Raw genomic sequence first — 14,567 nt, 5'->3', positions numbered from 1 at the left:
CAAAGACAAAATTTTATGTCGATAAAGTATGAATGGGGGGGGGGGGGGCTAATTATGTTGTACGTCGTGTCGGGTTCGGATATGGAACAGACACAAAACAAAAACAAATATGGCTATCTGAGAAGCAGAAAGCGAAGCAAGAGCTGCTGCTAGATTGACCTAAACGCTAACCAACTAGCTAACATCTGTAGCTATAGTGTATAAAACAATAAGCTATGTCGAAATTACTAAAGACCATGGGATTAATTGCTGGAGGAGGTATTTTAGTGTCTCCTTTTCTTCTTAAAACAAAAAACGAATCTATTTGGAAAAATATTACCATGCCAGTTATATCAAAACTTGATGCAGAAACAGCACACAGGTTTGCTGTTAAAGCAGCAGCTTGGAAATTAGTACCAAATTACATAACTGATGTTAATGATCAGGAAGTGCTAGTGAGTTTAATCTTTTATTGTACCTGAACAAGCCTGGGAAATATTTTTATCATCCAAAATATAATTCCCAGACTTGTACTGTTGATTTGTTTTCAATTTAATCCACAGCTTAACACTAAGGAATTAGAAGCAGGGAATTCACAACAAATTTTGAAAAAGAAGTACAGAGATTTGTGTAGATATGTTTTATGTGTTCGTAATGCAATAGGTTTTTCATGTAAACGTTTTTTTGCCATTAACAATGAAATTGACAAATGCTGTTGTTGATTTTTACAATGGCCCCTATGGCTCACTTTTTTCCAATTTAAAAGCACTTCTCTTCTATGATCCAAACAGTTCTCTTCTGCATTTTCACACTTCTTTTTGACGCTTCTTTTCTGCACTTAACACTTCCCTGTATGTGGTCGAAAACTTTCTCTTCACAACTAAATTTAAAAATCTGGTCTGAAATTTTACATCCATGGTCTGTATATTTTTTTCATTTTTCGGAAGAAGTATACTTTGTTAACATGTGCTCAATTTACCAATAATTGCCATGGTTTTGAAGCAACAACATAAAAGTAAACAACAACAATGACAGATAATGTTAGAAGTATATTTCTCTTGTTTCATGTCATAACTACACTTGAGTTTGGGGAAAGGAAGGTGGTCGTGTCAGGTTTGGTATCAGGGCTCCCAAACCAGATGCGTGTGTTTCCATCCTTACCCTTAGTAAGACAACGTATCTCGTGGAATCGTCTGCATATCTCGTGGAAACGCTAACTCACCTGAGGTGTATCTCGTGGAAACACCTGAGTATCTCGTGGAAACACAACCCTCTCACCAAAACTCGTGGAAATTGCTGACATCTCAGCAACTGGCTTGGAAATTGCTTACATCTCAGCAAATCTCTTGGAAATGCCTACTACCAGCTATGGCGTATCTCGTGAAAGCGCAACTCATTTGTTAGGGAAACAAACGCATCTTTATCCCATTTGGCTGATGAAGGAAGCAGGACATCCCCACCGGCGTGTGCAACAGTGCTTCTACCTCTGGACAAAAACCTCGGCAATCGCTAGTAGCCAAATTTGGATCACCAAGAAAACCTTGAGGCAAGAGCACTAGTGTAATCAAGCATGCGTCATTGTTGCCAATTGATTCGTCCATCTTGCATTGTAGATCGTTGTGTGTTATAGTTCGTAGTATCGTTGCGTGTTGTTAATCGTTGTAGAAGAACCTCAGGGGCTACATCAATTGGTATTGTATGCACTCGTCATGTATCGGACGATTATCGATTGAGATGTGGGTTGTAGTTGATTGTAGAATTAGTTAATATGGTGACAGTTGTGGACATTGATGCCAGTACATGAAGTGATTGATGTAGGTAAAAGAAAATATAAAAATATATTAAAAGTTGACTGTAGCTGCTCCCATTTTATGGGTAGACAAGGCAATCTTAGGGGCCTAAATCTACAACAGTATTGGTTTGTTACTTTGAGGGCCTGGGATAAGAACAGCCCTATTGTTCATGCCCTGTGACCACCCTTTTCACTAGTCTACCATTCTAGATTTGGAAAAGCATTGGGCTTCTAAAATTTATCCTTCAATGGTGCTAGTAGCCATCTTTGTTGACACTTGAATACTTAATGCAATCAAAGCCAAGCCTCTCAACAAGATATAAGTACTTACTTTAGCAACCGCAATTAACCTGTTGGTCCACCACCATACAGCTTTTTATTGTAGCAGGTTCAGGTGCATTTGCATGCTTAAAATAATATCACAAATCAATTCAGATCAGTAGCAGAGTAGGTAATTTTATTTATCAAGACACAATTTGTGGCGCTGTAGGTTATAGGTTAACCTATAGTGGTTATAGGTTATAGCTCTTGTACTCTGTGCGAGAGACTGGGGTTTGATTCCTCTTGACGGCGATTCAACATGGGGGAGTGAATGTTACCATAGCCCCGGGTTAACCCAAGCCATGTGACGGAAATTGGGGAGATGGCACACTGTGTGGGCCTTTGGATGTTGCCGGGAGTTGTCTAGTAGAGCGCAGGCCCTAATTGGGTCTGTGTAACTCAAAAAAGAGCATTAAATACTCTAGGACTCTCCATCTAAGGCATGGCCTCTCCTGGAAATAATAGGCAGGGTATACCCATCAATATTTGTGAGGCTAGCCATTTAAAATATGCACATCTATCAATAAATGGCAAAATAAATGGCTGCCCAGAGTTCTCAAAATCATGGGTGTGTCCACCAAGAAAACTGCATGCTTTTTCTTTATAATGAATGTACTTTATAAGAATATCAGGATGAGATTTTGGATTAAAACAATACGTATTTTTGTTTATAACAATACAGAAATAATAATAATGACCAGCCTGGTTAAAATTTTGGTATTCTTATAAAAAACGTGTGTATTAAAAAAGTTAAACGGATACCACAATGTCATTTATTCAGCCTCATCTCAAGGGATTTTCCCCGTCTCCGTTATATATAAAAAAGCAAAATAAACCTTGTAAGGGTGGTCGGTCATTTATATAAAAACGTGAGTTATCAAAATCCAGCTCAATCAAGATTCCAGAATAGAATTGGATCTGGGAATTTTTTGAGTTCATGGAGGTGTTTCGAACGGAAGAGAAGATTTCGGAGGGATGAAGAGAAGTGTTTTTATACAGAAGAGAAGTGTTGTGACTAAAAAGAGAAGTGTTTTTATTAGGAAGAGAAGTGAGCCATAGGGGCCATAATAGATTTTGGATGCTTAGTTGCTTTTGGAATAGCAGGAAACAAACTGATATTTGCGACTTGTTGCTTTTTTTTGTTTGCTTACTTGTAAATGGTAAATATAAAATCTAATAAACTTTGTTTCAGTTTTTTTTCACTGCTATTTAACCGTTATAACCATATTTGCTAGAAAGCCTAAAAATTTCATTGTTGTATTTGCATTTTTTTGTCTTTGCTTTACTTTTATGCAGACACCTTAATCATTATGGAGTAACGTATGCAACAGGCCAGCTAACTGACAAGGAAAATTAAGCTACTTTATTTGGAGAAACTTTCGCGAGAGAAACTTTCGTGAGTTTTGTGTTTTTTGGCCTTTTTTTGCAAAACTTTGTCTCGCGAAACTTTCAAAAATGGTCATTCACGAAAGTTTATTCAGTACAAACTTTCTAAATTGTCGATTCCCGAAAGTTTATCCACTAAAATTTAAAAAAAATTTGCTGGTTTTAAAAGTTATTTCTTGACTCGCCCTCACTTGGCTTGCCCTCCCAATACAACTGGCACTGGGAACAAGATTGGAATAAATTTAGAAATAAACAAAAGTGATGATGTTTCAAATGTATGTATGGCTCATAACCAAGTTATTGGTGAAGAAGAGGATGACAACGATGCATGGGAACCGGAAGTAGACGAGCCTAGAAATGTGTTTTGATCTGTTTTGTGATTTTGACGATGAACCCAATTTGTAAATAGAAGTTTTTACAATAATATAAATATTGTCATGTCATGAACAAGCGAGTTTATTCTAGGCCTAGAATAAACTCGCTTGTTCATGACATGACAATATTTATATTATTCAATGACGATGACTGAACAGATAAGTGCTAATATTTTTAAAAGAATTTTTTACTATTAGAAAGAAAATTACATGTTAAAAAATGCTTTTCTACAAAAAATATAGGCCACTTTTTTTATAAGAACATAAAAAATCACGAATTGCCAAAGTTTATCTCGCGAAACTTTTTTAATTTGTAGATTCGCGAAAATTTATCCAAAAAATTTTGCGAGTCCAAAAACTCGTGAAAGTTTCTCTCACGAAAGTTTCTCCGAATAAAGTACCTTTTATTTACTCACAAGTGAACTATATTTATTTATATGCTGAATTTTCTGTGTAACTTTTAAATAAACTAAAAACATGCAAACATGTATACAGCTTCTGGCCTGCTACCTGACAAGATATTTTGGATATTAGAGCTAAAATACATTTCATGTAAGAGTTATATTGTATCGATAAGGCGATACATCATATATTTTGGTGTAATGATGACTAAAAAAGGGTTTTTATATTTCTTCTCTGTTCTTATTGCCATATCTTTAACATTCTAGCTCTCCCTATCAGATCATATTACTATTGCAATTGTTTGATACAGACATAACTTATGCTGACATCAGCATGCCAAGATAGCTAAGGGTGTTTATATTGGGTCTTAATATTTCCCAAATTGGTAGATCATAAAAATACTACTTTAAGATAAAAATAATTTTCGAAATACAAAAAAAGGAATGATGTGCTGGAATATTACTCCTAAAATATTTAAAATAATAATGTTGTTTAGAAATCTTCATTATGGGGGCTTGAGTTTGAAAGTCCACTTGGTTTAGCTGCTGGATTTGATAAACATGCAGAATGCATTGATGGGATGCTTAAGATGGGTTTTGCATTTGTCGAAGTTGGTAGCATCACTCCATTACCACAAGAAGGAAATAAAAAGCCAAGAGTATTCAGGCTAAAGGAAGATGCTGGTATTATAAACAGGTAATCAGAACATGCAGAAGTTAGTTCTGACAAATTCAACTGATAAATTCACAGATTTACCCTTTCTTTATGTGCCATATATTTTGTGGCACTGTAGCTTAATGGTTATAACTCTCAAACATTTTGTGTGAGACCTCGGTTCAATCTGCCTTGGCGGTGATTCAATATGGGCAATTGAACATTACCATAGCCGAAGGTTAACCTAAGCCAAGGGAAATCGGAGGAATGGCACAATGTGTGGGCCTTTGGATGTTGCAGGGGGTTGTGTAGTAGAGTGTGGACCCTAATTATCTCTGCGTAGCCTAAAATGGGCATTTAAGACTCTAGCACTTCCCATACGCTATGGCCCCTCCTAGAAATAATAGATAGGATGTATCCCTCAATATTTGTGAGGCTAGCCATGTAAAATAAGCACATCTATCTATCGATTTTATGTTTCATGCTAATGCAATACCACATGCAGAGAAAAGATGAATTAAGCTGAAATCCCTGTTAGTTTCTGATATTGATATCATATCCTACTTTTTCATGCCTTCTAAAGGCTTTAATACAAGTGTTTTAATGCAAGGCCAAAAAGGAAATTTTTAGCATGTTTTTGTATCCTCTGATATAAGTTTTTTTGTAATGGGCAATTAAAATGTAGCAAAACTAGCAAATTTTATTTCTGAAATTATTGTAAACATCATGTTGCTTTTCTCTTTCTTGTTCGTTTTTCTAAATGTAATGTATTATGAAAGTATTCTTAGGATTTCGTTAATATATCAAGTGTGAAGACTCATGGTTATTCATGTAGTATATTGTAAAAGATGTTTGTGCACTTTTTTAATAATTGCTTTTTTGAAATTTGCTCTAAACATTTTTTAGCTACTTAGAGAAAGTCATTGTTTACTTTCGTAAAATTGTAGGGGACAGATTTTTATTTCCAAAGTATTTTAGGTAGAATAACTCAGAAGCATTTAATATTAGAACATTAAAATTTGCAAAATATTCATTTAAAGTGCCACTATAAGTTCAAATGGCATAGGTTTTATCTTTGATAAATTTGTTTAATTTTTGACTAAATTAGCCATGAACATTTTTTAGCAATTGTTTAAATTTTGTCAAATTTTGGGGTGGTTCTTTAAAATTGGCCTTGATTATAAAAAAGTCTTCTATTTTGTAATGTCAAAATAAAAATGAGGAAGATTGATCCCTTTGTTAATTAAAAATATGTAAATTAAAGCCATTAATTGTAACCATTTAAAACTTAAAACCAGGTTGTGATATGCTATGAGAAACACACAGAAAGTTAGGTATATAATATGCTTAAAATTTCGATATCTTACAAAATAACATGTAAAAAACTCAAAACATGAAGGGGTAGTGTGTTAAAATGTTCAAAGATTGCACATTTGAAATTTGCATCAGTTTGTGTTTTTTATTAAAAAGTTTGATGACTTTACCAAAATGATTTGTTAAGGTATGGATTTAACAGTTTCGGTGTGGACTACGCGTACAATAATCTGAAGTTGAGAAATTCAAACGAGGGAAAATCTCCTGGTGTTGTTGCAGTAAACATTGGAAAAAACAAAACTACAGAAAAAGCTGCCGAAGATTACGTGAAAGGAGTAATGAAACTGGGAGAATTTGCTGATTACTTAGTCATTAATGTTTCGTCTCCAAACACACCTGGTCTTCGTCGGATGCAGGGTAGACAACAATTGCAAGATCTCATCAAGGAGGTAGGTTTGACTTTCTGATGTTTGTGAGATTTTTTAAATAACTTCTATTTTTTTAATTTTTAGCCAAATAAAAGACACATGAAACACCCATACCCTCCAGCTTATAATTACTGGAATATCAATTTTTCTAAATTCTCTGCAATGATTACTGATCTCTAAAGTGGTATCTGTTTTCTTTCCTTAAAAATTAATTGTTAAGATTTTATGACAATGTAAAGGTAAAAAGTATATTAGGGGAAGCACGAAAAGCAACTTTTCGATATAAACCTGGAATTACACCTTGAAAGCAAAACCAAGACACTCTTTTAATACTTAGATGGGGTAAATTTGTATGGTGTTTTTATGCATTAACCTTTAAATGACTGTACCTTTGAAGCTTTTAAAAATTATGAACACAAAATATTCTTCAAAAAAGCATTTGTTAAAATTATTTCCTATAAAAAAAAATTACCAATGCCAACAATTTAAAAGCTTAATCTCATAGTGAAAAAGAAGCGCAAAATGCTGACGCCAAAATTATAACAAATGGTCATTAAAAGTGTGTTTTATTGAGAAAAGCATTTTTTCAAAACTATTTAATAACATTTTTACATAGTTCACAAAACATGTGAAAGTTTTCACTAAAAACTATTACTGCAAAATGCACCAAAATATCTATACCTGGGAAAATTGGTACCATGAAGGTATATTATGAAACCTCTCTATGGTTGTCTTTGTAATATTTTTAAATTTTCAATTTTTGTGAGACTTGATACGCCCTGGGCGTTTCTTAAGTTTTTCTTTTTTATCTGTGCACACCTTCCTCTGCAGTTGTCTTATTTATTTAAACCACAAGTAAAAGATTCATAACATCACAATGCTTTGTTATGCGTTTAAGGGGAGAAGGTTATCGTTCATTTGCTGTAGATGGATTGCATTAGGTTTTACCCAGACTTTTATTCCAGGGCGTTTATTCAGGGTTGGGTGTGTCTTCAAGATTTTAAAATAATCATGATTTTTTTTTGTTTTTCTTTACAGGTTTTAAAAGCCAGAAAAACACTCTCAAGGCAACCACCTATATTAGTGAAAATAGCTCCAGATTTGAAAGCCGAAGAAAAGGAAGACATCGCATCAGTTGTGTTAGATCCTTCTGTAAGTCCAGATAAGTGAAGCTGTAAAAGATTGCAAAAAGTTTTAAATAAATGTTGCTTCTGATGCTTTCTATTATCAAAACGTTTTAATGTTTTTACATTATTTAAGCAGGCTAAATTATTTTCATAATGGTTTCAAAGCTCAAAATTTTTGCTAATTTTTTTTTACTTACAACCCTGGACACAACATATGTGGAACAAGGGCAGACTTTCAAATATCGCAGACTTTCAAATATCGCAACCACAATCAATAAGCCGTTTCTAGCTAAGTAACACACACTGCAAAGTTGTCCATGTTCACAACGAACTTAGGATTGTTATTTGGCTAGATCTAAAATCTTAAAGAGTGCTTTTTTTGCTGACGTCAGCATGCCTGATCCAACCATTTTTTGAAACCATGGTGGTTAGGATTATATCATTATACAAATGTGAAAAGTGCAGCTTTAGCGCACTTTTGAAGTTAGTCACTTGGCCTAAACACCTAGCGGTTGCAGAGCACTGTCCAACTGATGATCTTTGCACATTTCTTAAAAGAGAAATTTCCCACACATTATTTTGAGGATTGTAACCTACTGTCAAAAGCTTTTTGCGAAGTTAGGCAACTTTTGAATTTTTTTCTTGTTAAATATAATTGTCGTCAAAACTAGAACAATATTTTTTACTTTTGCTTTTTAGACTAAAGTTGATGGTCTGATTATATCGAATACCACAATAAGTCGTGATAACTTGCAGAACAAAAATAAACAAGAGCAAGGTGGTTTGAGTGGCCAACCGCTTAAAAGTTTGTCAACCCAATGTATTCATGATATGTACAAGTTAACCGAGGGTATGATTTTTTATTATATCTTATATGGGACGGGGCTGTCTACACAGGAATAAAAGGGGAGGGTCAGGTCAATATTTTATTGATGTAGGAGAAACAGCGTGGTTGGGTACGACTAAAGTAAAGGAATTTTCATTTTAAAACATTAAAAGCTCTTGTTATTTTTATATTTGATGAAATTTGAATTTGGATAGTATACTGATAACAATGTTGACAATATGCACCACACATCATAAATGAGCTAAAGACCATGGGACTGTAATGAACGACACTTTTGCTTATCTCATCTAGTCCATGGAAGCTCCGTGTTTTGCCTAATTTTATAAATAAAATAATAGATATAAAGATATGGATGTTCAGGCATGTGTAATCTTGGGTGTATATCATAAATAAAACTTCACTAAGCACTTGCAAACCAAATGTCTCACACTACTTACAGTTAAGCTATGAAATTTTCCTTTCTCACGTGTTACTGATGTTAAAGCCTTAATTCGTTGCAGACATATGAAATAAACGGGAAAATTTTTACACAAAAAAGTAATTTTAATTATGTGGTTTGGATTAAAAATAACGCCTTATCGGCAAGAAATTTTTTTTATTTTACCAATGAGGTAAAACACATCTACAACAAAAATTTCAAGAATTTATCAGGCAGACATTGTTTTTACAATTTAGTTGGGACTTTCAAAAAACATTTTCGATAAAATTTTACGCGATTGCTGTTAAGAATAACGCGAAATAAAAACTTGAAGATAATTAAAGATATGTTTTTAAACATCTTTTAACATCAATACCGTTTTTTTTTCCTTTCTAGGTAAGTTACCGATTATAGGCGCGGGTGGAATCGCTTCTGGTGAAGATGCTTACGAGAAGATATGTAACGGTGCATCTCTCGTGCAGTTGTATTCATCCTTGGCTTTGAATGGTCCTCCAGTTGTTGGGAAAGTCAAAAGAGAGCTAGCTGAACTGTTAAGGTGAGAATGGGTATCAGAGGAGTGATGAGCTTAAAAAAAATTTTGTATGAGACTTGTATCTACTGCGTTTGGGTCAGAAAAATTTTCTTTAGAAAAACTTCAGAGGCAGTTTATCACGTAACCTTTTGAATAAGACTGTGAATCTAATTTAAGCTACTGTTATGGGTTGCAATAAGATGTGTAATTTCAGAACTTTTCGCGAATTTTATCCAAAAAAATTCTGCGTCGTTCGCGAAATCAATAAACCTTAAACATCATTCTTCGAAACAGAATCCTGAAAACCTTTAAATATAAAACATTGCCTTATAACAAGAAGGGTTTTTATTTGGTTTTTCTTCTTGCACACCTTCCTATCTTTTTGTCTGTGGGCTTGTGAATCTTGAAATGTTACAAAAATTATAGTAAAAGCCTTAAAAAACATCCCAAATGGCATAAGAACCTTGAAACGTCGATACGAATTATAAATTTCTTGTTTATGGAGAGTTTGATTGATACTTAATGTAAACCTAAGGCCTCATTTGATAAATTTACAAGTAAATAATTGTATTTTTGTTATTTTTTTTATTTTGATCATCGATTCGCGGAAATAAATGACCGTAAAATCTATAATGTGATGTTATTTGGTAAAATTTCAATCATTGTATTTGTAACTTAAAGCTTACACATTTACTAATCCAACACATTTGACACGACTGTAAATCTCTTTTGTGTCTTGTTTTAGGAAAGATGGCTTTTCATCTATCACCGAGGCTGTTGGGTGCGATACCGTTGAATTTCATTGTCCAACGCCTGAAGACTACAAAGATGCAGGTGTAAAAACGAAGTAGCCATGATGGATTCGTATGTTGTTGTTGTTGTTGTCACAACCGTTTTAACATGCACAGTAAACAACTGGGATTTAATGATGAACCTTATTTATCAAGCCTTGTGTTTTCAACCAGACCTTAAGCTAACCCAACGCCGGAGGTTTTTCATCTAATAATATTCACCGACACTTTTTATTTTTTTATTTTTATGTTGTTTTCCTTTTATATTATTCTTTTTGATATCATGGTCGCTTCAAAATCACCTTTCGTTTTTATGCAATATTTTCATATGGCGTTTTTTTTTTTGCGGTACTTTGTGTTTTTTTTTGCGATATTTTTCATGGTCTGATGTTTTTTTCTTCATTTAGTCACGTTATATTATTTAAACTATTTAAATTATTCGATTCAAACGGCGTATTGACACCGCCTGTATGTGCTATGCAGGCGTACCGCCCGCCCTGTAAATAATCTACACATTAGTATTTTTTAAAGCAAGTTCACACTTTATTTGCAAGAAATTGCGCGACCTCAGAACTTATATTTTTTTAAGTACGCGGAATAATTCTTCCCTGTTTCGTGAGAGATGAAGTAAAAGGATCCTCCAAATCATTCTTCAGCTTCCTTTAACAAAGCACTAAAATTATCTGATTGTTTGTAACCGTCTTTCGGATAGATGTTATGTACTCGCGCCTTGTTTTCACGACTACAGTATATTAGTGTGAACTCACTTTTTGTCTACATCGGTTTTTGAGTCGTGCAAATTTTATCCGGATTTGTTAGTCGTGTTAATATGTTAGCGCAATATTGCCGACGAAACGATTGACATGTCTCTTTCAATCTCTTTCCCAGGGCATTTTTATGGCCGTCCTGATGTTAAAAAGGATACAAGACGCTGTGGGGACAAGGTTGGCCTCTGTTCTGATTTATTTTGTTCTTTAGAAGATCTAGATTTATATTGTTTTTTCATACCGTAATTTTTTTGCTTTGATAAACAATAATATATATGCAATCGGAAAATTTTTTTGTGTTCAGTAGTTACGGTCGATTTGATGTTTAACTTTGCTGACGTCATCAACGGCCCGTCGATTGAGATAAACATATTTAGCGCGAGGAATTTTACTCATAAAAATTGTAGCTGAATATCAACATCTGCTTTGGGCAGTTTTGCGCATGCGCAAACTCATTATCTTATTCTGCAGCTGAATCAATCATCACGACCATGTGATTCGTGATTCTCGAAAATTTACAGAATTTTTTTGTGGGTGCGGTTTTTCTCTCTGAATTGACACAGACAATGATATGCCCCACAATGGACATATGGATGGCGCATTTATGATGTCTTGTATTAAACTAATATACTCTATGACGTATTCTAAACTTAAATTCATAAAATATATACAAATTCATATAGTGGATTCAATTGGATGTTATGATGTGGTATCTGATGATTAGGTTGAGATGAATTTCAGATGTATTGGTAAGACGGACATTCATAGTTTACTTGCACTTTTACGTAGAAGAAAAACGCGACAGTGTTGATATAAAAATATCACGAATAAATATAATGGTAAATTTTATTGGCCATTTAAAAGTATGAGGGCTTTACAAAGATGGGTACGGAAAAACCCTTTATTTTGTTAAAGAAAGTCAATAAATCATTATCTAGTGAAATATAATTGTCAGTGCTGCTATTAATCTAAAATAGTCTGAAATTTCAAAAAGATACCTGAAAAATCCTGGACTTCATATTTTTTAGATAGAATTCGGGAATAAAAATATCAAGGTGCCGTTGGGAAAATCATTTATTTTAGTAGAATAATTATTTTACCAAAATCCAGAAAGTGTTAAACGTTTTTTGCAGTGTTTTTAGGGCGGAAGCGTCGTGGAAGACTTCTGTTCAGATTACAGAATTTATTTTTTAGGTCACAAAAAAATAATTTGATGATTCTTCATAGTATTCCAAAATTATAAGAAGCAAAAAAATTCATTGCGACAGGCCACTAGTTACGAAAGAAAATTATATTCCGTTATATATTCGTGACAAGTAAGAAATAATTAAAAAAACTCCCACAAAAAACTCCTTCCTTTGTTGACTTTCTAGAAAAACCTCTCCCTTAGAAAAACTTTTATTTTTTCTCACATGAAAACGACTATACCTTTTTGTTCCCAGGTTCTTTTGAGATTAAAACCTCAAAAGTTTTGAGGATTATCTCAAAGAGCTCTGGAGTCGAGAATGCGGCTATACGACCCTTAGAGCCTTGGGAACGAGGTTGTTTCTGACACTTAATTTGGTCGTTTTTTATGTTCTCCTTCTTTTTTGTTTGCTTGAAAAATCCGCACAAGAGGTAATAAAATCCTGTATACGCCTCTAAAACATTTGACAATTTCAGTTTTTTTATGAAATATTACAATAATATCATCTATAGGATGGCGGCAGGTAGAAACAACATAGTTTGAATTTTTTCCTTTTTTTTTAAAACAAATTTTAAATAAAATTTATTTACAACATAAATCTTTTATCAAAAACTAAACTTCCGTCACAAATATTGTCTTTGATATCAACCACTTCAAAAAAACACTCAAAAATTGCCAAAAAAATGTTATTTTACATACATATATACACAGATATAACAAGGCATATATATATGTATATATATACACAGAAACGTGACGATAGCATTATTAATTAACACGGTAACCGAGAAGAGACTTCGGGCGAATTGTCAACAAACAATTTTCAAAAGGGCTATGTTCAGTAGAGAGGATGAAAGTTAATAGACATAATTATTTATCGAAGCAAATAAAAGATGTAACCACCTTCATACTGGTTTGTCATCTGCAACGTACGTTGCTTTCTTGCTTGTTCTTAAGTTCAATGTTGACAGCTTCCCGAACTTCCTGATCATATCCCATGATGAAACAGAAAACACTTTTTTTAGTTTGGTATTCTCCATTCTGCAAGTTAGTAATGGTGATTGGAAGGATTACATCTGTTCGGTACAGTGCATGTTCGGTTTTTTAGACAGGGGCATTTAAGCAACATGGCAGCTTGTATGCATGTGCAGACGACAAAGACTGTGATTGCGCAAAGGATTACCAATAATGCCATGTGTATTTTGCATAACAGATGTCAGAAAGGAAAAAATATTCGTGTGTTATTTACATGATGATTCCATCGTCGTCAGCCTATAAAAAAATTAAAGTCACGGTATAGCTCTAATAAATATTTTCACCGCCTCGTCTGATTTTTTAGTGTAAGCCATTAAAGTTAAAAATGGGTACCCATTTCGTACCCCGTTATATTTTTTAGATAAAAACAATCAGGAGTAATAATTTTTCAATATTTCTCTAGCAGCTTAAAACTTTAAAAAAATAATTAACAGCTGGAGTGTTTTCACATCCCATGTACGCACATTTAAAAGGCGCAATTAAAGTTCGTTGATTGGGAATCGAATAAAGAAAGAAAATTAAATTAAATTTACCTGAAAAAATATCAAACTCGGCTGTTTCTTCACGCTATAATTTCTTCTGTGCAGTAAAATCAGTATAAAATTTACACACATCACGTTTAATACTAAAATATAAAATTTCGTAACAAGACGCTCTATTCATGTTTGCGTCTATTTGATCAAAACAATAGATGCTTCGATTATGCAAGGTTCAAAAAATGTTTTGATATATTCTTTAAATCTTTAAAATTTTGACAAAGTTTTATCGCTAAAGTGTGAATTTTGTGCCGGTTGACCAACTTGAAAGCAACTTCTCATAACAAAAGTCTGTACAACCATTAATGTTCCAGCCACCAGCACAACAGTAACGACCATTAACTCAATCATATTTTCATATTTGTTTTGTTTTCGTTGAACTTTATAAAACTGACTCACTGTTTTTTATAATGTTATTCGTCGACATATAGTTACAGCCTTGCTCTTCACCACATATGAAATATCCATGCGATATCTAATATTTTTATTAAATAACAGTGCGGTGAAGTGTTGCTACTTAAATTCGAACTCGTGCCATTTTATCATTGCTATCGGTTAGTTCATAAAAAGGTTTGGTAACGAAATAATATAGCAGGTAATTTATTTCAAGCATAGAGCACCTTTTTTAATCGATTCAATGCATTCATGCGTTTTGTATAGCGATTTATATTCGACTTA

General features: G+C 33.5%; 1 protein-coding gene and 1 long non-coding RNA gene across 2 annotated transcripts; one reads left to right on the top strand and one right to left on the bottom strand.

Annotated features, from left to right (window-relative positions):
* Positions 1 to 76: 76 nt before the first annotated feature.
* Positions 77 to 11,421, top strand: LOC130614853 (dihydroorotate dehydrogenase (quinone), mitochondrial-like). Its single transcript, XM_057436315.1, has 7 exons — positions 77 to 434; positions 4,751 to 4,950; positions 6,410 to 6,671; positions 7,689 to 7,802; positions 8,477 to 8,627; positions 9,439 to 9,598; positions 10,320 to 11,421. The coding sequence occupies exons 1-7, from the start codon at positions 216 to 218 to the stop codon at positions 10,423 to 10,425; spliced, it is 1,212 nt and encodes a 403-aa protein (XP_057292298.1). The 5' UTR covers positions 77 to 215; the 3' UTR covers positions 10,426 to 11,421.
* Positions 11,422 to 12,856: 1,435 nt separating this feature from the next.
* On the bottom strand, positions 12,857 to 14,333 carry LOC130614860 (uncharacterized). Its single transcript, XR_008975980.1, has 2 exons — positions 13,887 to 14,333; positions 12,857 to 13,590 (listed from the first exon to the last, which is right to left on the bottom strand). It is a non-coding gene; the product is annotated as an uncharacterized LOC130614860 (long non-coding RNA).
* Between the last annotated feature and the right edge of the window lie 234 nt (positions 14,334 to 14,567).

Source organism: Hydractinia symbiolongicarpus, chromosome 11 (assembly GCF_029227915.1).
Source record: "Hydractinia symbiolongicarpus strain clone_291-10 chromosome 11, HSymV2.1, whole genome shotgun sequence".
NCBI classification, from domain to species: Eukaryota; Metazoa; Cnidaria; class Hydrozoa; order Anthoathecata; family Hydractiniidae; genus Hydractinia; species Hydractinia symbiolongicarpus.
The sequence above is the reverse complement of the archived record's forward strand: the minus strand, read 5'-3'. Positions and strand labels throughout refer to the sequence as shown.

Excerpts from the sequence above, each read along its gene's own strand:
- LOC130614853 (XM_057436315.1), top strand. The coding sequence starts at position 216 with ATGTCGAAATTACTAAAGACCATGGGATTAATTGCTGGAGGAGGTATT. Across the intron at positions 6,672-7,688 it reads TGCAAGATCTCATCAAGGAG|GTTTTAAAAGCCAGAAAAAC; the intron begins GTAGGTTTGACT and ends TTTTCTTTACAG. Across the intron at positions 9,599-10,319 it reads GAGCTAGCTGAACTGTTAAG|GAAAGATGGCTTTTCATCTA; the intron begins GTGAGAATGGGT and ends GTCTTGTTTTAG.